The sequence below is a fragment of the Pristis pectinata genome, chromosome 30 (assembly GCF_009764475.1).
Source record: "Pristis pectinata isolate sPriPec2 chromosome 30, sPriPec2.1.pri, whole genome shotgun sequence".
Lineage (NCBI taxonomy): Eukaryota > Metazoa > Chordata > Chondrichthyes > Rhinopristiformes > Pristidae > Pristis > Pristis pectinata.
In genome coordinates this window covers 17389535-17415457 of record NC_067434.1, presented here as the reverse complement: position 1 = coordinate 17415457, position 25923 = coordinate 17389535, and the positions used below count along the sequence as shown (strand labels likewise).

Genomic DNA, 25923 nt, shown 5'->3' with positions numbered 1-25923 from the left:
CTCTTTTTGCATCGTACATCTGACCCATCGGAGAAGAAATTCATCAATGGATCAACCCGTGTGTTGTCCCAAAATTCACTTCTACTGAAGTCAATGGAACAAAATCTCAGAAAATGAGAACATGATACAGATGCTGCTCTACTGTTAACTGATCCTAGGATGAACTTTTAGGCAATTGGGTTTGATACTTTGGAATTGTGAAGTAACTTTGTCTCATGTTGCAACACGTCAGCCTCAAAGTAATTAATATTTAGACATTTGGATGCATTATGAGATAGGGACTTGCCTATGTTTAAAGTGCACAGATGATTATAAGCAAGTCAAGGTGTCTGAATTGAGACCAAACTCCAACCAAACTTACACTCAATCTGACCTTTAGACTATTGTAGCAGTGAGCTCATTCCAGATAAAAAGATGAAGGTTAAAAGTCCAGCTTAGAGAGTGACTGAAAAGGAGTGTGTGCTCTGGTGTGGACATAATTTAATTGACCTGGGCTTTGCATTATTTTCACTTCAGAACTCTGGAGTAACCATGAGAGGAGAGGTTGTAATTGTACTGTGGCTGGCCTTCGCTGTGGCACACTCTGAGGAAGAAAATAAGACCACCACCACAGCCCAGGACAACTCAACCACCAGTTCAGACTGGGGCATTGGATCCATCCGAGATGGCTTTGAGACCGTCAATGGATACTTTGACTCATTTCTAGAGCTCCTCGGTGGCAGGAATGGAGTGTGTCAATACAAGTGCCGATATGGTAAGTGCAAAACTGGTGAGAAGGAGTGAGCAGGGGGTGAAAGAGGATTTCAAAGTAAGTAGAACAGGAACAGAAATGGGAAATCGAACTATACCCACATAAGACACAGTACAGAAACAAAAGAAGGAAAACAGCTGTCAACCAAAGAGAGCCACAAAATGATTTGTACAGATATGGAACTGACTAGTTTACAGAAAAGCTAGATAACAATAAGTGTGCTCCCTCTGTGTGGTCTCTACACTCATGCTATGGTTTGAGATTTCTTTTTGTTTGCAACTGTGATTGTTTGATTAATCATTTACTGTACTCAGAGGGATTTCATTTGGGTTAGAGGGTTAGTGAACGTTCGGGTGGGATGAGTTGACAACAAGAGTTGGAAAATGTTACAAATCATCCACAAAATGTGGTTATAGAAGATAGAATGCACCACTGTCACACTGAAAGGGGTAGAGGCTGCATGTATGTGTGTGTTTGTTGTGTGAGTTCACAGGTTTACAGGGGAGCAGTATGTGGATTTATCAGTTCTGTGTGTTTTCATCCATTCATGTTGCAACTTTGAATGTGTAGACGCTTCTGTGCATTGTGTGAAAAGAGAAGCTCCAAAATAACACACCCGCATGCACCGTCATGCACCTCCTGCCCCACCTGTGGCATAGACTGTGAATTCTGCACAGAAACTGGAATGGAAACAAATCGTTCTCAACCTTGACGGCACCCCCAAAAAGAGTATATTGTCTGTGTATGTGTGTTTAATTTATGTGTGTCTATCAGTTCATATTCTGTGCAGCATGAAGGATTGGTTTGACTTTTAGAGGCAGTTGCCTAGAACTGTGCTTAGAAGCAACTGTGCCATGTACATACTTCAGAAATTTACAAGAACACAAGAAAATAGGACCAGGAGTCGGCCATCTGGCCCCTCAAGCCTGCTCTGCCATTCTGCATGATCATGGCTGATCTACACTGGCCTCAACTCCTCCACAGCCCTCAATTCCCTGATCTTCCAAAATTTATTTATCTCCTCTTTAAATACCTCCAGTGATCTCAACTCCACAACCCTCCAGGGTAGAGAGTTGTGGAGATCCACCACCCTCTTCAAGAAGAAATTCTTACACACCTCACTTTTAAACGACCACCTCCTTATCTTGAAATTACGTCCCCTTGTTTGAGAATCTCCTATTGGTAGAACCATCTCAATATCTACCCTGTCATTCCCCCTTAGGACCTTTTATGTTTCAATAAGATCATCCCTCATTCTTCTAAGCTTCACAGATCCAACTTCTTTTGCCGCTCATGTTAGGACAATTCTTTTATCTCAGAAGTTTGTGCAGTGAATCTCTTTTGGACTACCTCCAACACTAGTATATCTTTTCTTAGATGAGAGGACAATACTCCATTTGGTTCCATTTCAATGGAATTTTGGGGGCAGATTGTAAGGTCCTGAAGCACCTTTAGTGCTACAAGTCAGCATGAATTTTTTGGTATTGGTTCTTCAGACGAAGCTAAACCAAGATCCCTCCCAGAAAAGAAGGGAGATCTTGTAGTATCCTGACTGACATTCCTTCCTCAATCAAAAACAAATTAGTTTGCAAATCTTGCCAAATGCAAAATGGTTCTGATATTGCTGACCAGTTAGTGTGTGTGTATATATATATATATATATATATATATATATATATATATATCTATATAAATACACACACACACACATGTATTTGTATATATATATATATATATATATATATAAAGTGCTTTGATGTGATAAAGCTGGCATGTAATGGAATTCTTTCTTTATTATTCTATTTTACATTTAGAGAGCAAGTCCTCTGTTCCCTTGCCGGCCTCTAGCTTCCAACCTCCATAAACTTCTTATCCAAAAATCCCTTCTCCTAACTTGTTCACCCATATTCTTCTTCATCTTCACCAGATGGGATTGAGGATGTGTCGCTTCCACACCAGCTCTGTGGGTTCTGAGGTGGATGAAGAATCCTTTGTGAGATCGCAGACTCTGCCCACGGAGTCTGGCAGAGCGGAAGGGTGGTTCGGAATGTCGCGAGCTCCTTCTGTTGTTGATGGATGGTCTGTGTGCTCCCATCATTGAGACTCAAAGTTCAGCGCCTTTCCGGATGCTCTTTCTGCATTTTGAGCAGTTGTGAGTCAGGGACTCCCCATGAGTTGGTGAGGATGTCATATCTTTTCAAGAAGGCTTTGAAAATATCCTTGAATCAATTTCTCCGTCCTCCTGAAGATCTCTTCCTGTGATAAAATACTTATCTCAGGATCTGGTGCCGGACATGGGAATGATGTGGCTAACCCAAAAGAGGTAGCTGAGCCTTGACACAGGGAGTGTTAGCCTGGGAGAGGATGCCCACATCATCTACCTTTCCAATTGATTTGTTGGAGAGGGCTTTGGTGAATCCTGTCAGTGTTTTGAAGTGTCTACTGTAAGTTGTCCATGAGTTTGAAGAGTATAAGAGCAGAAAGAACTTTGCCACTTGGTAGACCATGAGCTTAGTGCCAGATTTGAGACCTTGGCCTTCAAATGCCCTTTTCCTCGTTCAGTCAAAGGTTGAGCTGGCGTACCAGGTCATGGTGAATTTCATCATTACTGTCCACCTTCAGTGAGAGGTCCCCTAAGATGAAGTGAAAGATGCAGTGAAGCACATTTTCAGGGTCTCATGGTTGAACTTGATTGTCAGGGGACAGTGTTGTGTGGTGGGGTAGGCACTAAAGAACCATTGTCTCTCGGATGTGTTATCTGAAGCCCATCCTTTCTTATGCTTCAGTGAAAGAGGCAGCAATGACTTGGAGCTCAGTTACTAAATGCCCACATATACAAGCACATACTGCATCTTGCAAGTTGAAGACGGAGTGTGGGGTGACCTTGGTTTTGGAGTGCCAACATTGAAACTTCATCTGTTTTTTTTCCTGTCCTTAGATTAACTCCATTTCAGCTGGAAACTTTATGTAGGCAAGGTGGTGATTGAGAAAACTGTTGGATCAACGACAGAGACTTGCTGGATTCATCACCCCTGTGCTCAGTCACCTACACTGGGTCTTTGTGTGGCAAAAGCAGCATCTTAAACTGCTCTAAACTGTATTACAAAATCATGAATAAAATAAAAGAAGGAATTATTTCAAAATCACTCAGCGTGTCCCATCTCCACAACCTTCTACAACCCTAAACTCTGAGATTTCTATCTGTAGTATCCCCAGCATCCTACACATTCCTGATTTTAATCTCCACCCAATAAGGACCATGCTTTGAGCTGCCAAGACCTTAAACTCTGGAGTTCCTTCCTGAAACCTCCCCTCTGTCTCTCCTCCATTAAGAAGTCTATTGCTTTGACCAGAACCACATAGTCCAACATTTGGCCCCAACACTTCTCAGTATCAAACCTTGAAATGTTAACTCTCTGTTTCTCTGTTCTATTTCAGAATCAGGTTTATTATCACTGACATATGTCGTGAAATTTGTTGTTTTCTGGCAACAGTACAGTGCAAGACATAAAGACATAAAAATCTTGTTTTTGATAATGACCATATAAGGTGTCTTGCAATGTGTTATTACTTAAAGATGTTTATACCTAAAAGTTGTTGTAGTTGAAGGTGGCAGAAGGCAAAATAGTCTCTGAGAGTTTAGGACTGAGATACAAAAATAAAAAGATTAATTTGATGTATAACCAGAATAATTCACACTGTTCTCTCACTACCCAGGGAAGGCACCTCTACCGAGGCCAGATTATAAAACACCTGAGCCAAATGGCTGTAGCTCAAGTTTCCTTGGACTCAAGGTACCAGACACAGTATGTACTAAAAATACAACTTTCATTTTATATTAATCATCTTGCAATAACTGTTCATAACTCTGAAATGCTACATAATCCAACCTGACACCTCAGTTCCAATAATTCAAAAGGCTGTGGATTCATATCCCACTCCTGAGTGCAGTAATCTAACTTGACCACCTCCCGGTGCAGCCCTCGGAGTAGACTCATTGGACTGGTTGTTTTCTATTCCTGCCTGTTAGTGGGATAAGGTCATGGTCAAATTATTGGATTAACTTTGTGTTGCACTGTCAAAGGTGCCACCTTTTAGATGGGATGTTAACAACTCTGCTCTCTAAGATCCTGTGCCACAATTTCAAAGAGGAGCATGGTGTTCTGGCTGATGTCCTGGACAATATTTACCCCTCAGTAAACATTACTGAACAGACTATTCAATCCTTGTTGCATTGTGTCGGTGGAAATTTACGATAGGAGATTGGCTGCCGCGTTTCCTCAGTGCAGCTACACTTTAAGAATACAGTGTCAGCTGTAAATCTCCTTGGGGTGTCCTGAAAGGACCTGTATAAAATGAGAAAATACTGGAAATACTCAGCAGGTCAGGCAGCACCTATGGAGAGGGAAGAGAATTAAAGTTTAGAATTAGGAAAAGTTATAAGTTAAGCATGTTTTAAATTGTATAGAAGAGCAAAGGGCGGACAAAAGGGAATGTCTGTGATAGGGTGGAGATCGAGAGAGACTGACACAAGTAGTTCAGGAGGATCAGCTGAGAGAAGGTAGTGAAGGTTTGTTAATTGCAGCTGGACAGGCACGGTAGTGTAGCCGTTAGCATAACGCTATTACAGCGCCAGTGACCCGGGTTCAATTCCAGCCGCTGTGTGTATGTTCTCCCCGTGTCTGCGTGGATTTCCTCCAGATGCTCCAGTTTCCTCCCACATTCCAAAGACGTACGGGTTAGGAAGTTGTGGGCGCGCTATGTTGTCACCAGAAGCGTGGCGACACTTGTGGGCTGCCCCCAGAACACTCTAAAGATGAATTTCACTGTGTGTTTCGATGTACATGTGACTAATAAAGATATCTTGTCTTATCTTATAAGTGCTTTCAGGAAGGCTGTATCCTACAGGGAATCCAAGTCGAATTTGGTTCCAGACTCTGAAGTTGCCCCTCTTAATTTTTTTCCTTTTGCTTTCAGTTTGATTTGGGAATCCCAGCCATGACCAAGTGTTGCAATCAACTCGATCTTTGTTACGACACTTGTGGAGCCAACAAGTACCGGTGCGATGCCAAGTTCCGTTGGTGCCTCTATGGAATTTGCTCTGACCTCAAAAAAAGTTTGGGCTTTGTGTCTAAGGTTGAAGGTAAATATTTTAATTGGAAAGATATCAGCTGAAGATGTTTCAGATATTAGAGATAAAATTCTGTCCTGAGGAAGTGTTGGAGATCGAAGGATGGAGCTGGCTTGCAAATTGGAAAGAAAATACTCGTGAAAAATACCAGAAATGCACAATGAATTGAAACAGCAGTTGAAAATGTTGTAGACATCTCTGTTTCTATTTCAGAATTCCGTCTTTTATGTTTTTGTTTCTGTGAATCTGGCTAAGTTGCTAACCTCCCAGTTGGTTAACCATGGAACCAAGTCCCACCCAGAGAACTGAGCGCAAAAATCTAAAGTGATATACCAATGCAGTACCAAGGGAGTGCTGCACTCCCTGAGGTGTCGTCTTTTGTATTTGATGTTCAAACCAGGTACCATCTGCTGTCAGAAAAGACCCAGTGACATTATGTAAAGAAGTGTGTCCTAGAGTCTTAGAGAGAGACAGCATAGAAACAGGCCCTTCAGCCCATTGAGTCCATGCCGACCATCAACCACCCATTTACACTTATCCTGCATTAATCCCATTTCTTTATTCCACCTACATTCCCATCAACTCCCTGCAGACTCTCCCACTCACCTACACACCGGGGGCAATTTACAGTGGCCAATTAACCTACCAACCTGCATGCTTTTGGGACATGGGAGGAAACTGCAGCACCCAGATGAGACCCCCCGCCCCCCAAGTCACAGGGAGAACATGCAAACTCCACACAGACAGCACCCAGGGTCAGGATTGAACCCGGGTCTCTGGCGCTGTAAGGCAGCTGCTCTCCCAGCTGTGCCACTGTGCTGCAGAGTTCTGGCCAATATTTACTCCTAACCAACAACTCTCAATAAAACCAGACTATTTATCAATATCAATTTCTGTTTATGGGATCTTGTGCATATCTAGGCTGCCAGCCTTCCTGACTGTACACAGTGACCACACTTCAAGAGTAATTCTTTAGTGGTCAAAAGAGTTTGGAATGACTTGAAAGGGACAAGAAAGGAGCGACGTAAATCTAAGGTCTTTCTTTCTTTCTAGCTTGTGAATCAGTGGCGGACACCATGTTCAATGCGGTCTGGACCCTGGGATGCCGGCCTTTCATGAACAGTCAGAGGTCAGCATGTACGTGCGCTGAGGAGGAAAGAGATGAGCTTTGATAACGAAGACTGTAATACTGCACGTGTGCGCATTTGTATGTACAATGTGGCTCTCCCCTCTGTGACTATATACAGCACATGACTTTCCATGTACGTAAGCAGTAAGTCTCCCTATTGGTGCCTGTATATACAACACTGGAACTACCTGTTGACTTATTTATTTCCTGGTCTTTTCATGGAATGATACAGAACAAGGCCATTTACCCATCATATCTTTGATGGCTCTATAGTTTATAAAGATTTCATGTCAATTTACGGGAGACATTTACTACTTTTTCCCAAAATATCTTGGAGCAGGTTTGGGTGCTTCACATGATCGATAAAGGATCTTTACTTGCAAAATGTTCTTCCCCTTCCAATATTATTCTGTGTCTTTCTATGTTAAGCAATATCTTTAGCTTCGAGAATGTGGTATAAATGTATGCTGGGAAGAACTTGTCCTAATTTCTGAGGAACACTGCTTACCACCAACAGGTGTTGTACACCAAAGTGTTGTACACCAAAGTGTTGTACAGTCCACAACACACATTAAGTGCTGAAAAATATATAGTAGAAGGCAGAATTCTTGCTGCTTATGGCCTGGCTTCAGTAATCTGACCTTGTGCACCCCAGTTAATAGAGTCATAGAGACACACAGTATGGAAACAGTCCATTCAGCCCACTAGATTCATGCTGACCAGAGGACATCCATCCATATTAATCCCATCTCCCAGCACTTGGTCCATGACCTCCTATGCCAAGGCAAATCAAGTGCCTGACTAGACACTTCTTGAATACCATTAGTAACTCTCTTAGTAACTCTCTTCTGCCAGTCTCTTAGACAGTGTATTCCAGGTGCTCACCACTCTCCGGGTAAAAAAGGTCCCCCTCAAATCCCCTCAGGAAAGGTCCCCTTCAAATCCCCTCTTACACCTTATGCTAAATCTATGTCCTCTAGTTTTATCTACCTCTGACATGGGGAATAGTTTCTTGCAGTCTACCCTAACCATACTCCTCATAATTTTATATACCTCAATCACGTCTCCGCTTAAGCTCCTCCACTCCAGGGAAAACAGACCCTGCATCTTTGGTGTCCGGTGTCTTGGAGTCAGTCTGCAGTAGATCTCTTCCCATCTGAGACATTAAGATACAGAAAGCAAGCTCTTCAGCCACAGAATCCCAGACACTGAGCAACACAAATCATCTTCCCTGTTGACTGCGCAGTTGACTGGTTACTCTACTCCATTTCAGCTGCTCTCTCCGCTGCATGGGAATTGGATTTATTTGGTTTTGTAGCACGAAAACAACCACATTTTAATTATTGAACGGTGGGGAAAATCTTTTCTGTTGAGAATGAACAAAATTGGATCAATCTGTTTTTTTTAAAATAAATCTTTGAAAATGTGGCTGAGTGCAGTGTGCTGTGACAGGAATAAATACACAACACTGAAACCATTCCGTTTCACTACATTCCCTAGTCCACAGCAACCCAGCACTGGTGTTGGGGGTGAGTTTCTATGTACTTGTGCATCTGTATGTGTTTGTGTAAGTGTATTTGTGCCTGTCGATCTCAATGACTGTACGTCATTGCTCTATAACCATTGTGTTATGCATAAATCACAAGATCAACATTTTCTTACCATGATACATCCTAACTAATGCGGCCAAGTCCTGACCATCATCACCATGAAGCATTGGTTAAAAGATGAGTGAAGCTCCATGCTTGTGTTCAATGGTATAGAGAGGGTCTTGACCTTGGTTAGGGATTTGAACAAGGTGATGATAATTATTACAAGTAAAAGAAAAAAAATGCTGTTGTTATGGAGAGAACGTAGTTATCTTAGTACTGGAGGAGATATGGGTTTAACACCCTAGGCCTGAGCTAAGTAAGAGGCCCTTGTTGAAAAGTCTGGTTAGCCCAATACAGCAGGCAGGAATGGATACAGAATAAGTAGGTAGGTAAAGGGATTTTTGGTGGAGACTGAAGACAATTATTTTCGTCTTAACAATGTTTAAAAGGGGAAAATATTTGCTTTTCCGAGACTGGATGTCAGACAAACAGTCTGACTGCTCACACAGAGAGTGGAAAGGTTGAAAGAAATGGTGAGTTTGAGCGCGGTGTCATCAAAAAATATTGGAAATGGATATCATGCATTTGGATAACGCTGTTGGGCAGTTGCATGGAGATGAGTTACAGGAGGGCACCAAGGGTTCTCGAGTTATCATAGAGTCATGACAGCACGGAAACAGGCCCCTTGGCGAATCAAATCATTGCTGACCATCACACTAATCCTACACTAATCCCATTTTATTCTCCCCACATTCCCATCAACTCCCCCTAGATTCTGTGGCGCCGAGGAAGGAACATAAGTCATTACAGGAGAGTGCTGAGTGACAACAGTATGGGGGACGGGAAAGAAAGTTGTGTGAGAGGCAACAGTTTGGAAAGAGCAGGCAGTCAAAACTTTCTGGAGCAGGGAGATGAGAATCCAGCCTTGGACAGTACTGTGACAATGAATTTGATTCCAAATAAACCACGAGAGAATAACAGATTAAAGTAATGAGCATCTTTATTAAAATGTGATAATTCTAGAGGTCTATCATTAAGATATTATATTCAAAATAGATCATGCTACCGTGCAAGCCACTCAGTTAGTGTCCTACTACTATGTTATTTTAGTTTATTGATCAGAAGTCAAACCAGATATTATTCATGAGCAAAAGCAATGATACATTTTTGAGACTTGTGTATTAATGCACAAATTTAAAGCTGTTCGGTGGAACGTTCTGGATGCCGTGAGCCTTGTTACTCAGTGTCAATCACTATTGGACCTCCGCTGAGGAGATGGTCTCTCAGGTGACCTGAATCGTCAGCCTCTGCTGATCTCCGCATCCGTTTGCGGCAGCCCTGTGAACATCGTGACTTGGTATCCAGGGCCCCACACACCAGAACCCGGCAGTGCAGGTACACTTTCTACAGAGGGAGAACAACAAGTGTCAGTGCACCATCGCTTGATCTTGGGAGAGGATTTCACAAGGTAATACAAAGCATCGATCAGTGGGGCGGCTGATTGGAAAGTCAAACTGGGTGCCTAATTTCACGGGATCATAGAATGGTGTGATGTGATAGAATGGCCATTCAACCCATCATGTCTTTGGTAATGCTATCCAATTAGTCCGTCTTCCCTGTAGCCCTCTAAATTTCCCCTTCAAGTCTCTTTTGAAAACTATTACTACTTCTGATTTCACTCCACTCTCAGTGAGTGCATCTGATATCGCAGTTCGATGTTTTCCTAAATTGCCTCTTAAATCTGTGTTCATTGGTTCTCAGCCGTCTTGCTCCTGAAAGCAGTTTCCCCTCAGTTATTCTATCAGGACTGTCCATGAGCTTGACCATCTCTATCAATTTGTTTCTAACCTCCTCTGCTCTGAGGCAAACAGCTGGAAGTCCATTCTCTAGTCTCTGCCCATGACTGGGGTACTTCATATCCAGCATCATTTGAATAAATCTCTTCTTCACTTTAATTAGGCGCTCAACATTTTCCTAAACTGTGGTGCCAGAATTGCTCACAACACCCTCAGAGAGGGAAAACCATCAATTTTCTGATGACTAATTTAATTATCAACAATTGGGATCATTGTAATTTGGCCAAGAATTCTCTGCCTATTTGTCTTCCCATGAAGTAAGAGTCAGAGCTGAACCACCCAAAGGCACAATCCAGTTCATAATTCCAATCAAAAATAGAATTGGTAAATTGATTTATTATTGTCACATGTACCAAGGTACAGTGAAAAACTTTGTTTTGCATGCCGTCCATACAGATCGTTTCACCACCTCTGTACATTGAGGTAGTACAAGGGAAAAGCAATAACAGAATGCAGAATAAAGTGTTACAGTTACAGAGAAAGTGCAGTGCAGGCAGACAATAAGGTGCAAGGCCATGACAAGGTAAATTGTGAGGTCAAGAGGCCATCTTGTCATACAAGGGGACTGTTTAATAGTTTTATAACAATGGGATAGATGCTGCCCTTGAGCCTGGTTGTACGTGCTTTCAGGCTTCTGTATCTTCTGCCTGATGGGAGGGGGGAGAAGAGAGGGTGACTGAGGTGGGAGGGGTCTTTGATTATGTTGCATGTTTTACTGAGGTAACGAGAACAATAGACAGAGTCCATGGACGGGAGGTTGGTTTCCATGATGTGCTGAGCTATGTCCACAACTTGGAACAGACTCCAAACACAATCTAAATCCCATCACGATCTAAGTCGCAATTCACATCTTTATCCCAGCAACAGTCCTAAAAAGAAAGAATTAAGTCAAACTATATTACCCCTTAATTGACGGCAGGAGACTGTCACAGTCTCCACACTTCCCTCCACTGATTGAGTGAATATGAGTGAGTGTCAGAGAATCCACAGCTGAATAGACCGGGTACTGTCTACCATCTGTCCAAACATGTTGCACCTTGAACCTTTGCACTTCCCGAGGGGAACTCCTTACCTTATTATCTCTTCCCACAAACTTAAAGACAGGGACATAGAAATGCTTTGCAAGATGGTCATTGGACGTCTCTTGCTTGACTGTTTCATCATTGATGCAGCTATGAAAACAAAAAACAAGGAATCTATTTGGACCCTGGTGTACCAGAATAACATACAGCTCTTGTTAAGTATTACAATTAGATGCACAATCCTCATTCCCAGGTTGGTCGCAGAGTTATGATCTTAACAGGTGGTGTATACCTTATGGAACATCCAGTTGGGTTAAAATGGACTCTGGCGAATAAATATATGGAGTTGATACTTTATGTGCTCACAGATTAGCTATAGCCTTTGTGTTGGAGGAAGTAAAATACCTATCAAAAATACTTATTTATCAGAAATGAAAGTGTATTGCTTTGTTTTGCTAAGAGAACAAAGTAATGAAGAGAATCAAAGAAACTTAGTTCACACTTTGGGCAATTTGGAGTTATCAAAATCTCAAGTTTTACCAAAATAAGCATCCGTTTTGCTGCCGCAGATGTTAAGCGCACTACTTTCCCACAGATTGAAAGAAATGTATGGTTCAGACAAAATAAAAACTTGGAAAAACAATCATCTGATCGACATGGTTTGTGTCATTGTTCATTTAAAAACCTTCTGCACCACTGCAGATTCTGCTCCATCTGTTGAATCTCCACGGACAAGTTCTTATCCTTGGTTTTCTCAATTCCAGATCCAATATTTTTTTGTGAAAATCAAAACAAAACTGCTGGAAATGTGAAACAAAAACAGAAGGTGCTGGAAACACTCAACAGGTCAGGCAGTGCCTGTGGGAAGAGAAAAGCAGAGTTAATGTTTTGGGTTGAAGAACCTTCATCAGAACTTTGCTAGAAGGATCTCCAACCTGCAATGTTAACTCTTTCTCTTTCCACCGATGTTGCCTGACCTACTGAGAGTTTCCAGCATTTTCTGTCTCACAGCTCTAACAACCCAGGTTTAATCTGGAACTCTGCTGCTGTCCGTGTGGAGTTTGCACGTTCTCCCTGTGACCGCATGAATTTCCTCAGAGCGCTCTGGTTTCCTCCCACATTCCAAAACCATGCAAGTTGTTAAGTTAATTGGCCACTGTAAATTGCCCCTCGTATGTGGCTAAGTGGTAGGATCTGGGTGGGGTGGGGAGGAGCAGTTGATGGGAATATGGGAGAATAAAATGGGTTAGGGTAGGATTAGTGCTTGTTGGTTGGCACAAACTCGATGGGCCAAAGGGCCTGTTTCTCTCAATGAGTCTGCCTCTATGAAGAAAGTTTGCCATCCGAACCTGGTCTGGCCTATGTGTGACTTCACTCTGAACTGCCCTCTGAAATGGCCTTGTGGGGGCAATTGGGGATGGACAATGAACTAAAATACTGATCTTGCCAACATTATCCACAACCCACAACCAAAGTTTAAAATAATGGCAATATGTCCAGTACTCACCCATCCTTTATCAGGTAGTACCTCATAATATCATCACTACTGGGAGAGGGAGTGGCAAAGCAGTTCTCAACCAGTGCTTCAAGCCCATCCACGTGCATGAGAGGTTCAATCCCGAAGTACAGGGAGTCTCGGAGTTTGAGAACAGGAGGTGTATCTTTGTAAATCTCATCAAAATCCTTGGATTTAAAGATCTCCAGAGCGAAGGGGAAGATCCCGTGGTTTCTGCCTATAATCTGCAGTGGAGAATTCGCCGGGTTGGGCACATATCCTTCAGACACCATGTACTGGCGGGGGAACTCACAGGTGATGGGAATCACTAGTTTACTGGTCCGGATGATAATATCCCCATTACTGCCTGGTGTCTGCTTGGGAATGCCAGTTAGCGTGTTTCTTGCAATTATCTTATCATTCACGACCTAGTCAGGTGGGTAGAAATATAAACAGAAAGATTAGATGATACTTTTAGAATCATAGAGTCATATAGCACGGAAACAGGACCTTCAGCCCATTGATTCTGTGCCAACCAGCAAGCAGCCATTGACATGAATCCTATGCTAATTCCATTTTATTCTCCCCACATTCTCATGAACTTCCCTGAGATTCCACCACTCGCCTACACGCTGGGAGCAATTCACAGTGGCCAGCTAATCTACCAGCCTGCACGTCTTTGGGATGTGGGAGGAAACTGGAGCACCTGGAGGAAAGCCAGGCGGTCACATGGAGAATGTGCAAAACTCCACACAGACAGCAGCAGAGGTCAGGATTGAACCCTGACCGCTGAAGCTGTGAGGCAGCACTTCGACCTGTTGCTTCACTGAGCCTTTTCTATCTATGCAGCCAGTCCAACTTTCATGAAGAAAATGATTCCGTCTAAATTGATCTCCCACGGCAGTGATCATAGTCTGGGATTTGGAACACTGGTTTAATATGGAATTAGTGGAGAAATAAGTGAGGTACAGATTTAAAAAGAAAACAGCATGGGGCTCTCTGATTATCCCCAAACGTTCCTGCAATGTCGATTGATTTTGCATTATTACCTCAACAGCTGTGCCACAGCTTTTGAGATTGAAGTTAATGTTGATGTGAGTCCCATTGGAAAGTGCTTTGCATGATGCATTCAGGAGATACAGTTCCAAACCACCAACCAAATCCTTGGGTACAGCCACTTCAATCGAATCTGACTTGCACTGCACAGGCACTAGCACAGAAAGAGACCACAAGATGCAAGGTCACTAGAGCAAGGTGTACGGTACAAGGACTGAGGTAAAACAAAATATTCAGGGTGGCAGCACTCGGAATCCATTTCATAAGGTTAGCTCGATTCTAAGTGAGGAAATGGAGAGAAGATCTCCACCTCTGAATGGGATCCTCAAAATGGTTCATGTTGAAAAGAGGAGAAGCATGGTCTCCTCTAACTGCAAGAATTAGAGGATGTGCCTGCCAGTTCTGAAGCCTGGATTCAAATTAAAAAGGAGAGTAACGAGGGTTTCCTTACTAGGAGCCGGCTTGATATATGGTTGGGCAGGTAGGGCAGAGAAACGGGAAATTCCCTTTAAAACAAAGAGGACATAGTAGAGATTTGAACGAGCCACTTAAAAGTTTAAGTATAGATTGTTTTAGGTTATTCCATTATGCATCTATTCACTTGGTTTGAATCCAGGGTTTAGAGCTGATAGTGTTTAATATTTGCATGGGGGCCATGTTTCTCCCTCCCTCCTGTTTACGACCTGAGATGGTTAGAGGTCCCTGTTCGACGATGGAGAACCTTGACTCTGTTATTTCATAGGATGGGACCGTCTCTTCCATTTAAGACCAGTGGATAGGAAATATGAAACCCAAAACTTTGGCCCACATCATTATTACCCCATCAAATAACCCCACCATATTTTATGGGATTATAGAATCATACAGCAGGGAATCAGACCCTTCAACCCATTGAGTCCATGTCGATCATCGTACCCACTAGTAATCCTAATCCTACGTTAGGCCCACTTTATACTCCCTGCATTCCTATCAACTACCCCCCTCCCCTCCAGATTCAACCACTCACCTACAAACTGGGGACAATTTGCAGTGGCCAATTAACCTACAAAGCTGCACATATTTGAGACAGGAGGTAACTGGAGCACCCAGTCACGGGGAGAACATGCAAACTTCACACAAAGAGCACGGCAGTCAGGACTGAACCCAGGTTGCTGGAGCTGTGAAGCAGCAGATCTACTAATTTTGCCAGTGTTTTATAAATACTGTCTAATAAACGCTATTTCATAAATACTGCTACATATCATAATTTCCAACACATTAAATAGCTCCAAGGATGATTATATAATCTAAATTGGCATCTCACCACACTGCTCAGGGATGCTCCATTGTTGAGGTCTTACCATTCAGATGAGACATTATCCCAGAGCCCCTGGTAATAGCTCAGAGCAATATTTCAAAGGGAATTTTTATTGGCTTTTCCCCAACATTATGAAGCATCTTAGAGTCCCTGACAGCATGATAAAGCACTTCATAACTAAAGCATGGAGCTTGAGAGAAAATATTTTGCCAGATTATAGGGAAGGAGTGAGGGAATGGAACGGTGGATTGCTCTACTGGGAGCCACCATGGTCTCAGTGGGGTGAATGGCCTCCTCGTGCAGGGATTCTATTCTATAATTATTTTACTCATCAGTACCATACCAAGGAGCGTTCCACTCTATGAAAGTGCGAGTAACTTCCTGAAAGTGAGACACGGAGGTTCTAAGGAATGTTTGAGCATGAAAGGTTTGGGTGTAAAAGAAAATCTTGCTAAGGATTCTCAACAGCCTCTCAAGGAAAATATCTTCAGCCTTGCATGACAGGATTGAGATTAGGCAACTCAAAGCATTAGCCAGATAGGATAAACACAACCTTTGCATTGTTCTGAACACTAAAAATCCAGTAGGGTTTGCAGCAAGGTTACAGTGTATTGGGTTCTCTCTGGTTAAGAGCAAAGTAACATGAGGCAGGCAGGATTTACCTTGGCAGGTGTGATTGTCCTCTGATAACATGAGTCCACGAGGACACTCACAGTGATAGCCTCCCTCCATCGAAACACAGTTGTGGCTGCAGCCTCCATTATCACTGTGGCAGCCTTCAATATCTGCAGAATCAATAATAACATTGCACCAAGTGGAGGAATACAAACAAAATTAACGTCATTCGATGAAAATAATCATCTGCTGGTTTATATTAAAGATGTACATTGCCCCGCACACGTTTTTCATCTGCAGCTCTTGACTGTGATCTCAATGCTGCACCCTCTCTGAAGAAAATCTCAATAAATCTCCTACTACATTGGTATTGGTTTATTATTGTCACTTGTACCGAGGTACAGTGAAAAACTTGTCTTGCATACTGATCGTACAGGTCAATTCATTACACAGTGCCGTTACATTGAGTTAGTACAGAGCGCATTGATGTATACTGCCCAAAGTCAGTATAAAATGAGCCCTGATATCTCCTCTCCAGAGAGCAATGATATGTGAGTAAAAGCTCATGGACACTAAGGGGGTGTAACATATCGTAACTGAAATTGGTTCAGTGGTTGGAAACCAAATATGAATATTGACAAGTGCTTTTGAGATTGGTAGACCCCACAGTGGGGTTCCAGTGGACTTAGTCCATTGCTTTTTGTTTCATTGATCTAGGTATAAATATGAGGGCATGATAAGGAAGTTTGCAGAAGAAACATATGGTTAAGAATGAGGAGGAAGACTGTGAGAAGGTTTAGTTAGTTGCACAGAAAATGGCAAATGGAATTTAATTTAGAGAAGTGTGAGATAATATACGTGGGGAGAGAAACAAGGCAAGGGAATAGCCAACAAATGGGAGGGTTTTGAGTGGAGAAACAGAAAGAGTGAACATCCGTAGATCCTAAAATTGTCGCAGGACTGGTCAACAGCTGGTTGAAAGGGTAAACGGTGTGCTTCCCTTTGTTGGCTGAAGCATGGAATAAGAGCAGGGAGGTTATGTTAGTTAGACTACAGCTTCAGCACTGTGTACCATTCTGGTCACCATATTACAAGGGAGATGTGATTGCACCAGAGGAGGTGTATGAGCACATTGCCAGGACTGGAAAATAGTAGCTGTGAGAAAAGATTGGATAGGTTACAACTGTTTTCTTTTGAAGGGGAACTTAATTGAGGTATATAAAATTATGCAAGGCCTGGATAGCATAAAAATTAAAGGCCTACTTTGCTTTGTAGAGAAATCAAAAACTAGGAGATGGTTTGACAGACGGCAAGGAGGTGAGATGAGGAAATACGTGTTCACTCAGAGGGTGGCAAGGGTCTGGAACTCACTGCCTGTAAGGGAGGTGGAGGTAGAAGCCCTGGTCACATTTGACCAGTACAAGGAAGCGCATTTGAAGAGCAGTGATGTGCAGGGCTATGGACCTTGTGATAGAAGGTGACCCCCATCCACATCAAAAATTTCCTCTGACTCTGAAATCCAGGCTGACAATCTAGCGCAGTACTGAGGGTGTGTTTTACTGGCAGAGATTCCATCTTCCTTTGAAATGAGATAGGTCAATCTTCTAAAGCAGAGCAGAGGAGTTATTCCTGGTGTCCTGGCAAACATTCATCCCTCAATTAAACAGTTCTCTAAAACAGATTACCTGGTCGTTATATAGTTGTTAATTTGGGAGTTTACTGCACATAAATTGGCTGCTAGAATTACTACAAATATGGCTATCCTTCAAAATTAACTCATGGGTTGTAAAGCGCCTTGGGTACCTGAAAGAGTCATTTTCCCCCTGTTGTCTAATAGTCAATGGTGCCTTTGATCTCTTTAGATTGCTGATCATTGTTGACAGTGGAATTTCAAAACTTGGGACAAATCAGGAATTCTTAATAATAATGGGAAGGTGCCTAATCTATGAGTACAGAATATCCCTGGAGTGACAGGGAACAGCAATTAGATCAAGGTAGGGCCTATTGCTCTCCAATCTCATACCATTCCCAAGCAGAGTAAGTTGATTATCAGTAAATGAAAATAAAAAATGTCTGAAGTAAAAATATAAAATGCTAGAAACACTCAGTGGAGCATCCATGGAAAGAGAAATGGAAATAAGAGACTGCGGATGCTGGAATCTGGAGCCACACACCATCTGCTGGAGGAACTCAGCGGGTCGAGCAGCATCTTTCAACTGCAGGGTTTTGACCCAAAATGTTGACATTTCCTTTCCTCCCACAGATGTTGCTCGACCTGCAGATTGTTGCTCTGGAAAGAGAAATGTAGTTAATGTTTCAGGTTGGAGACTCCTCATAAGAACCAACATTTCCTGTTTTTACCTCCAACCACCGGAGTTGTTCCCTCTCGGGAGCTTTCACTCACCTTCGCAGGCCGCTGCGTTCTTGCCCAGTGCTCTTCCAATCCCACACTCGCAACGGAAGGAGCCCTGCAGGTTGATGCAGTCTTCACTGCAACCCCCATTATTGACCGCACATTCATTGACATCTGCGTGGGTGGATGGTGCAGGGGAAGAGGGAGGGTTGAATCGTGGGTTACATTGAGTCATAGAGCAATACAGCACAGATACAGGCCCTTCAGCCCAACCAGTCCATGCCGATAATGGTGCCCACCCAGCTAGTCTCAATTTCCCACCTTCAGCCCATATCCCTCCAAGCCCCTCCCCTCCATTTACCTATCCAAGTGCTTCTTACATGATGACACAAGAGATTCTGAAAATGCTGGAATCTGGAGCAACGCACACAAAATGTTGGAGGAATTCAGCAGGTCAGGCAGCATCTGTGTTGACTTTTATTTCCCTCCATGGATGCTGCCTGGCCTGCTGAGTTCCTCCAGAATTTTGTGTGTGTTGCTTCTTAAATGATACTGTTGTACCTGCCTCAACCACTTCCTCTGGCAGCTCGTTCCATATGCTCACCACCCTCTGCGTGAAAAAATTGGCCCTCAGGTCCCTTTTAAATCTTTCCCCTCTCACCCTAAGCCTATGCCCCCTAGCTTTGGACTCCCCTACCCTGGGGAAAAGACTGTTACCATCCACCTCTCATAATTTTAAACACTTCTATAAGATCACCCCTCATTCTCCTACATCCCAAGGAATAAAGACCCAGCCTGGCCAACTTTTCCCTATAACTCAGGCCCTCTGGTCCTGGCAACATCCTTGTAAATCTTTTCTGCACTCTTTCCAGTTTAACCACGTCTTTCCTATAACAGGGTGACAAAAACTGTACACAGTACAGTTTGTATATATTAGAGATTAATTAATGCACATTTCACACCTCATCAACCAGTCACTGAAAATCGTCACAACCGCCTTTATTAATTGTTGCAAAAAATAATAAGGATCTGGCAAGGTACAAAACTGCAAGAGATTGATCAAAGTCAAAATCATTCATTCATCCCATCCCCTCTACTTCATCAGACATCAGTTCCTCTTTAATATGCTGACACCACCAGTGTCACTGCCTTCTCAGACACTTTCTGGTTTAAAGAAGCTAAGGCCACCTTTCAAGCCCCTTCCCCCACCATTTTGTACTGGCTATCTCCACTCTTTCTTTCCAGTCCTGATGAAGGGTCTTGGCCCAGAACATTGACTGTCCATTCCCCTCCATGGATGCTGCCTGACCCACTGAGTTCCTCCAGCACCTTTGTGAGTTGCTGTCTACTCCCCCTCTGCTGTATTCCAGTCCTGACTCCTGTGGAGAGCTTGTGATTCTGCCAAACATTCTGTCAGACAGCTGACTGCCTACAGAATACAGAACACTTCAACTGCTATTTCTTTAGTTCCTAACCCCTTCTCTGAGCTCAGATACATAATCGATGCATCACCTTACCTGAACTTGCTGTACATGATAATTCTTTGCGTGAGCAACACTGCATGTTCACAAAATCTATACCAATGACTTAGATGAAGGCACCGAGTATAATGCTGTTGATGCAGTGCTAGTTTGGAAAATATTCCACAAGGAGGAAGCAAAGGGATGTAGACAGATTAAGTGGACGATCAGTCATGACTTTGGATAGCAAAGCAGGGTGAAGGGCCAAATGGCCTCCTGTGACTTTATTTTTAAATTTTTTTCCAGAATGAAACCAAAACGGAATGAATCCACTGTGAACATATTGTACAATATAGAGTATCCTAAATCAAAATGTTTGTTAATCAGCTGAGATTTAGTTGGTAATATTCTTGCCCCTGAAAGGAGTTCAAATCCAGACACGCGAGGACAAATTCTGGGCTAACATTCTGCTGTGGGCCAGAGGGAAGGCTGAGGTGCGGCCGTTTGGAAGATAAATTGAGGCTCTGTCCAATTCTTGAGGTGGAGCTAAAAGATCACGGGACACTCTTTGATGAAAGAACACAGAACATAGAAGAGTACAGCACTGGACAAGCCATTTGGCCCATGATGTTGTGCTGATCTTGATGCCAACTTATACCAAATGCCCTCCTCCTGTGTACCATCCATATCCTTCCATTCCCTTCATATTCATGTGTCTATCTAAAAGCCTCTTAAAACTCTGCCAAACTGCCTGCTTCTACCACTACCCCTGGTAACCTATTCCAGGCATCTTCCACTCTCTGTGTAAAAAGCTTGCCTCTCATGTCGCCTTTAAACTTTCCCCCTCTAACCTTAAAAGCATGTCCTCTGGTGTTTGAGAGTTCCACCCTAGGGAAAAGAGCAGAGGTTCTGTCTGGTGCTAAAGCAGGCAGCCTAATTGTTCTCAAACTGCTGTTTGTGGCATCTTGCTGGTCCTTTCAGGTCCTTTTACCTCTCACTAACACTGTCTGACATCCCTTTCATTATCTCAGCACCTCCTGAGGTAATGAACATGTGATAATCGAATGCATTCATTCTTTAAGTTCATGACGAGCCCAGATATTGTCATCTTCTAAAAAAGGTTAAGCCACTTTTTCTTATTCAAACCATTCAATGCTAATAAAGAATTCCAGTGTTTGGACAGCTGAAGAAGGCCATTTAGCCCACCTAGCTCAGTCTTCCTAAAAATGGTTTGGAATATTAGAAGGTGATAATATCTGTATATGTTGTGTGGGTGAAGAAGCACGATCATTTATTTATGAGCGCAGGGAGCTCAAAGCCATCTTACAACTAAAGAAATGCTTATAGCCACTGGTTAATGCAGCTTCCAACAGGTGCACAGCAAGATCCCACAGGTAGCTCAGATGGACTTTATAGGAAACTGGATAACCACAGGAGAGAGAAAGAAACAAAATCATAGATAGTTGGGGTTAGAGGAAGAGGGGTGGGGGAAGACTCATGGAGAGTAAGTGTGGACCTTTTAGGAATATTGTGCTGCTTCTTTGTATAGGCAGTTCCCAGCTTACGAATGCCTGATTTACAGGTACCTGTACATACTAATGAGCTCCCATAATATTATTACATTCAAGAGTCTGACATACATTACATACGTTCCCTCCTATGAACACCAGAACTAGTTTCCTCTCTCTCTCCACTTTTAGTACTTGTTCTTTCTTATCAGTCTTAAGTACTTTTGATGCCATTTATTACAACACTCTGGAGATATGGTTACCATCGAGTGACTTTTGTGTATTCTCTAACTAATAGACAAAATTGACTTAAGGATATCTGTAAAAGCAGAACCTGTTCTTTACATGGGAACAGCCTATAACAGTTCTGTGAATAGTCCAACCTCAACATCACCACCTTCAGAAACTCACCATCTTTCAATAGCAGGCTTCATGACATTTAAAACCTGTCACCAAGGAATCTTCCAAAGGTTTTTAAGCAATTATCCCACCTTCAGATAATTCATATGAGAACTGACGAGTATTTCAAGCTTATTCTCCCATTTCCCTCCTTTTGAAGTCTTTACCTAGGCAAGTCTGGCCGTCTGGTCCGAGGACAGTGCCTGGGGTGCACCGACATTCGCTCTCACCCACACATTGCCCCACACATTCCACTTGATCGCATATATCATAGAAATCTGCAAAAGACAAAAGGACAGGGTCAGTGGGAGGCAGCGTGTATAAAGGGCCAGGTTTTTTGGTGTGGGACATGACTGGTTGAGCTGCACCACAGTATCAGTGGGAGGCCATGAAAAGATGACTTGAACAGGTCCCAGTGGCTAGCACAAGAGCGTTCAGCCCAAATGGCCTGAGTTGTCAGTCATACTCTGCACAACCCTAAAGTAGGAGGAGGGCTATAAAGCATGAGAGGATACTTAACTGGAGCATAAATACTAGCATGGGCCAGTTGGGCCAAATGGCCTTTTTATAATATCAAGCTCTATAAAATCATAGATAATACTCTCTAATCCAGGCAGCATCCTGGTTAACCTTCTCTGTATCCCTTCCAAAGCCTCCACATCCTTCCTGTAATGGGGTGACCAGAACTGCACACAATACAAAAACACTCCACAATCACAATTTCCAAAATTCACCACCACCCCCAGCCCTTTACCTAACCCTAACATCCCACAATCCTAGCCAACTCCAAAATTTACCACCACCCACAGCCCTATACCTAATCCTAACATCCCACAGCCTTATCAAACTCCTCGACAAACCCTTGCCAACACCCCCACATGCGGGAGAGATGAGAGAGTTGGGTACTTACGTCCACAGTACACGTGGAAACAGACAGTGGGCTTTGGCAGTCGGTAGACGTAGTAACCTCCTGGGCAAGCCTTCATATCCACCGTGGTGCTCCACAGGCAACAGTTGTCATTGAAGCTGGCACAAGCCTGCACCGATACAATGCCATCAGACTGAAAAGGGTGACTACCATTCAGCCAGATGGGAGCGTGAGTGCCGCAGAGGTTCTCCTGGATGCAGAAGGTGGGCATGGCATCTCCTGCCATGCCGGTGAAGCGGTACCATTCTCCGTCCATGTGGTTGTCACACATGGGTGTGCCGTGCGAGACATTAATGTGATGCTCTGTGTTTCTCCAAGGCTCGTTCAGGCTGATATACGCTGAGCAGGGATCAAACATCACTGCAGGAGAATCAAAGTCAGTCCATGGCACTCAATAGACACACAAGCAATTAAGTTCAGCAACAAGTTTTCATACAATGTCCAACAAACAACCACAAGTTGATTCACCTGTTAATCAGTTTTGGTTGTATAGGTTGACAGCAACAATTGCCCAAGCGATCAGATGTACCTGGTCTTTGAGAAACATCTTTAGGAATCTTTTATATCTACCCATACAAGCATCAATTCAAATTGTAACCCCAAACTGAACAATGCAGGTACTCAAACTCTCTCTATAATTTTTGTGCTAGTGCCAGTGTAGAGCAGGAGGAAGGGATACCAAGAAAGGAACAGGCAAACAAGAGAGAGAAAGAGATAGAGACAGGGACGGAACAGAAAACTTGTGGAGTCTGGAGCGCAGGAGCTTGAGAAAGAGGAAGAGGAGGCTGGGAGACAGAGAGAGGGGAGTGAAAGACCATGAGCAACAAGGAAAAGTGTGCAATAAGAAGCTGGAGAGAGTCCAAAGAGTTAACTGTGGTGCCATCCAGTGTGATGCCTTTTGTTGAATGGCTCACATGCAATGAGGATGTTTTTCAGGACATACAAACACTGTTTAACTACCCTTGGGAGAACTATTGAACATAGGCAATAAACATGACTCATTCTGTTGTCCATTTGTGCATTAAGGTGGAAGGATTGAGCTGGGCATTAACGAAGGGTATGCATCTTAGGCAGAACTTTTAATCTCTAAGGGGAATTCTAAAGAAAATTACTTTCCTTCATGTAAGTTCAGTAACAAATTTTCATACAATGTCCAACAAACAACCACGAGTTGATTCACCTGCTAATGGGTTTTGGTTGTATAGGTTGACAGCAACAATTGCCCAAGCGATCAGATATAGCTGGTATTTGATAAACATCTTTTGGAATCTTTTATATCTACCCATACAAACATCAATTCAAATTCTCAAGCAAATAATGTCTCTAACAATATAGTGTTCCCTCAGTACTAAACTGTCACTACACAGTACTAAAGTGTCACTGGATATTGTCCTTATTCTAAGAACAGGACTTGAACTCACAGCTATCCAGAAATGAGAGGGAAGCCATGACTGCCAACCTAACAATCAATGTACAAGATATGCCTTTCAACATCTGACCAACTCTCTGCAGTTGCACAGAGCACAGAGCGTCCAAAGTTGCCATATCATAACAGAGAAAGTGCTTCCAAATTTTTCAACAGGTTCAAACAACAAAGCAGGAGAAACTTATCATTGAACGTGTTAAGGCTCTATTACCAAAGCAATATTGATTATAAAACATTGGTGAGGATGGAGCAATGAGCAAGACTAACTCCACAGCTAAGTGGAGCTCTGAGGAAAGACATTTCTGAGGTAACCATTTAAGATGTCCAGCCCAAGTGAGATGGATGGAAGGTGAGAGGAATTTCAATAAAGCTATAAATTATTAGGACAGGAAAGTAAGACATCAATGAAAATAAAAACTAATTGAGACCAGGCTTAAGGGTAGAACTTACTTATTCAAAGCAACTTTGGGGATATTCCAATAACCAATAAAGTGTAGCCAATGAGGTACTTGGAGTTGCTCAAAGTATAGGTAAAAGGAAAACATATTCAGTAAATAGCACTTTTCATGACCTTGGGGAGTTTCCAGAGAACTCTACTGCTAGTTGTGCACAGCAAGATCCCACAAATATTAATGCAGCATATGACTAAACACCCTTTCCATTGGTGATATTGATTGAAGAATAAATATTGCTTAGAATACCAAGAAAATTTCTCTAATCGTCAGCTGTTTGCTTCAGCAGGTAGATTGATCCTCAATTTAATATTGCAGTTGAACAAAAAAGCCCTTCCTCAGCACTGCACTCAAGGAAGCCCATGTTTTTGTGTTCCAGTCTCTGGAGTGGGACTTGAACTCATGAGCTTCCACCTCCAAAGGTAAGATTGCAAGCCAACCTATCGCAGTGGTAACATTGGAAAGCACTGGCTGTTTTCCAATATACATGTCCAGTGTGCCAGAAATACTCTCCCCATTCAGTTACTGTAGAGCAGTGGGTCTGAATGAATAGGGAGAAGTTCAGATCAATACTAATCTTTTTGACTCAGAGGCCTTAATGGTTAGTAGGCAGCACGTTACAAAATAAATCCTTGTCTATTCAAGGAAAGAAAACTGGAGCCCAAGTAACAGACCCTTGGACGGTTTAGAGTCATTACATTATCAGGTGGAATGATCTTTCCTGATTAAGACTCATTCACACTTAGCTTTTGACACTATTTTTTCTTCCCCATTGTATTAGATACCTTTACACTCTGCTTGTTAAAATAGACACTAGTGAAGTTGCCTTTACCACAGACTTACCTAATGAAAGTGAGGGTTGAAGCTCAGCAGAGAGAGCCAAACTCAGCAGCATCAGGGATAACATGATCCTCGGTTCTATCGCTGAGTTAACACTAGTTTCCCCTTCAGGTTCTTAAGTGACTGTTCCTTCTATACTCTGGGTGGTTTTATCTCTTGGGTAGATTCTTTATCTGGCTCCAGGGAAGGGGGACTGGATGTGTGACTTCAACCTTGACCTGGGTTGCTGATGGAGACGAGGGACCAATAAGCCTGTTCTGATAGGGGAGCTATTTCCACTCATCCTCCTATTGTTTTCAGTGTTTTTTTGCACCTAAATCACCAGCTATCTTAACCCACAGAGAACAAGATAGCAGGCTTCAACCATGGCCTCATTCCTGTTTTTCAACTTACTCATGGTCAACACACTTCCTGTCATTCTCCCAAAAACCGGAAAGTCTTGCAGAAAACATTGTGATGCCTTAATGTGTCCAGGCAGCATCTTGTTCCATTTTAACGCAGGTTGTGACCTGCCAAACATGGATAAGCCCAACTGCAATTGGTAGGAATGTTGTTTCTGAAAATTATCTTGAATTCCCTTTGATCTTGCACTTTGTTTTTCACATTTTGCTGT

At 42.8% G+C, this 25923-nt stretch overlaps 2 protein-coding genes across 3 annotated transcripts; one reads left to right on the top strand and one right to left on the bottom strand.

Moving 5' to 3' along the window:
* The first annotated feature begins 451 nt into the window (after positions 1–451).
* pla2g12b (phospholipase A2, group XIIB) lies at positions 452–9419 on the top strand. 2 transcript variants are annotated; one of them, XM_052041316.1, is made up of 4 exons: positions 452–754; positions 4469–4545; positions 5729–5894; positions 6936–9419. In XM_052041316.1, the coding sequence occupies exons 1-4, from the start codon at positions 532–534 to the stop codon at positions 7052–7054; spliced, it is 585 nt and encodes a 194-aa protein (XP_051897276.1). In that variant the 5' UTR covers positions 452–531; the 3' UTR covers positions 7055–9419. The 2 variants fall into 2 exon arrangements, with proteins under 2 accessions (XP_051897276.1, XP_051897274.1); XM_052041314.1 differs by having other exon boundaries at positions 4469–4557.
* Positions 9420–9601: 182 nt separating this feature from the next.
* oit3 (oncoprotein induced transcript 3) lies at positions 9602–25440 on the bottom strand. Its single transcript, XM_052041308.1, has 9 exons — positions 25314–25440; positions 22575–22952; positions 21832–21942; positions 18349–18471; positions 15992–16114; positions 14026–14186; positions 12989–13404; positions 11532–11631; positions 9602–10007 (listed from the first exon to the last, which is right to left on the bottom strand). Exons 1-9 carry the CDS (start codon positions 25375–25377, stop codon positions 9840–9842), a joined length of 1644 nt encoding a protein of 547 aa, XP_051897268.1. The 5' UTR covers positions 25378–25440; the 3' UTR covers positions 9602–9839.
* Between the last annotated feature and the right edge of the window lie 483 nt (positions 25441–25923).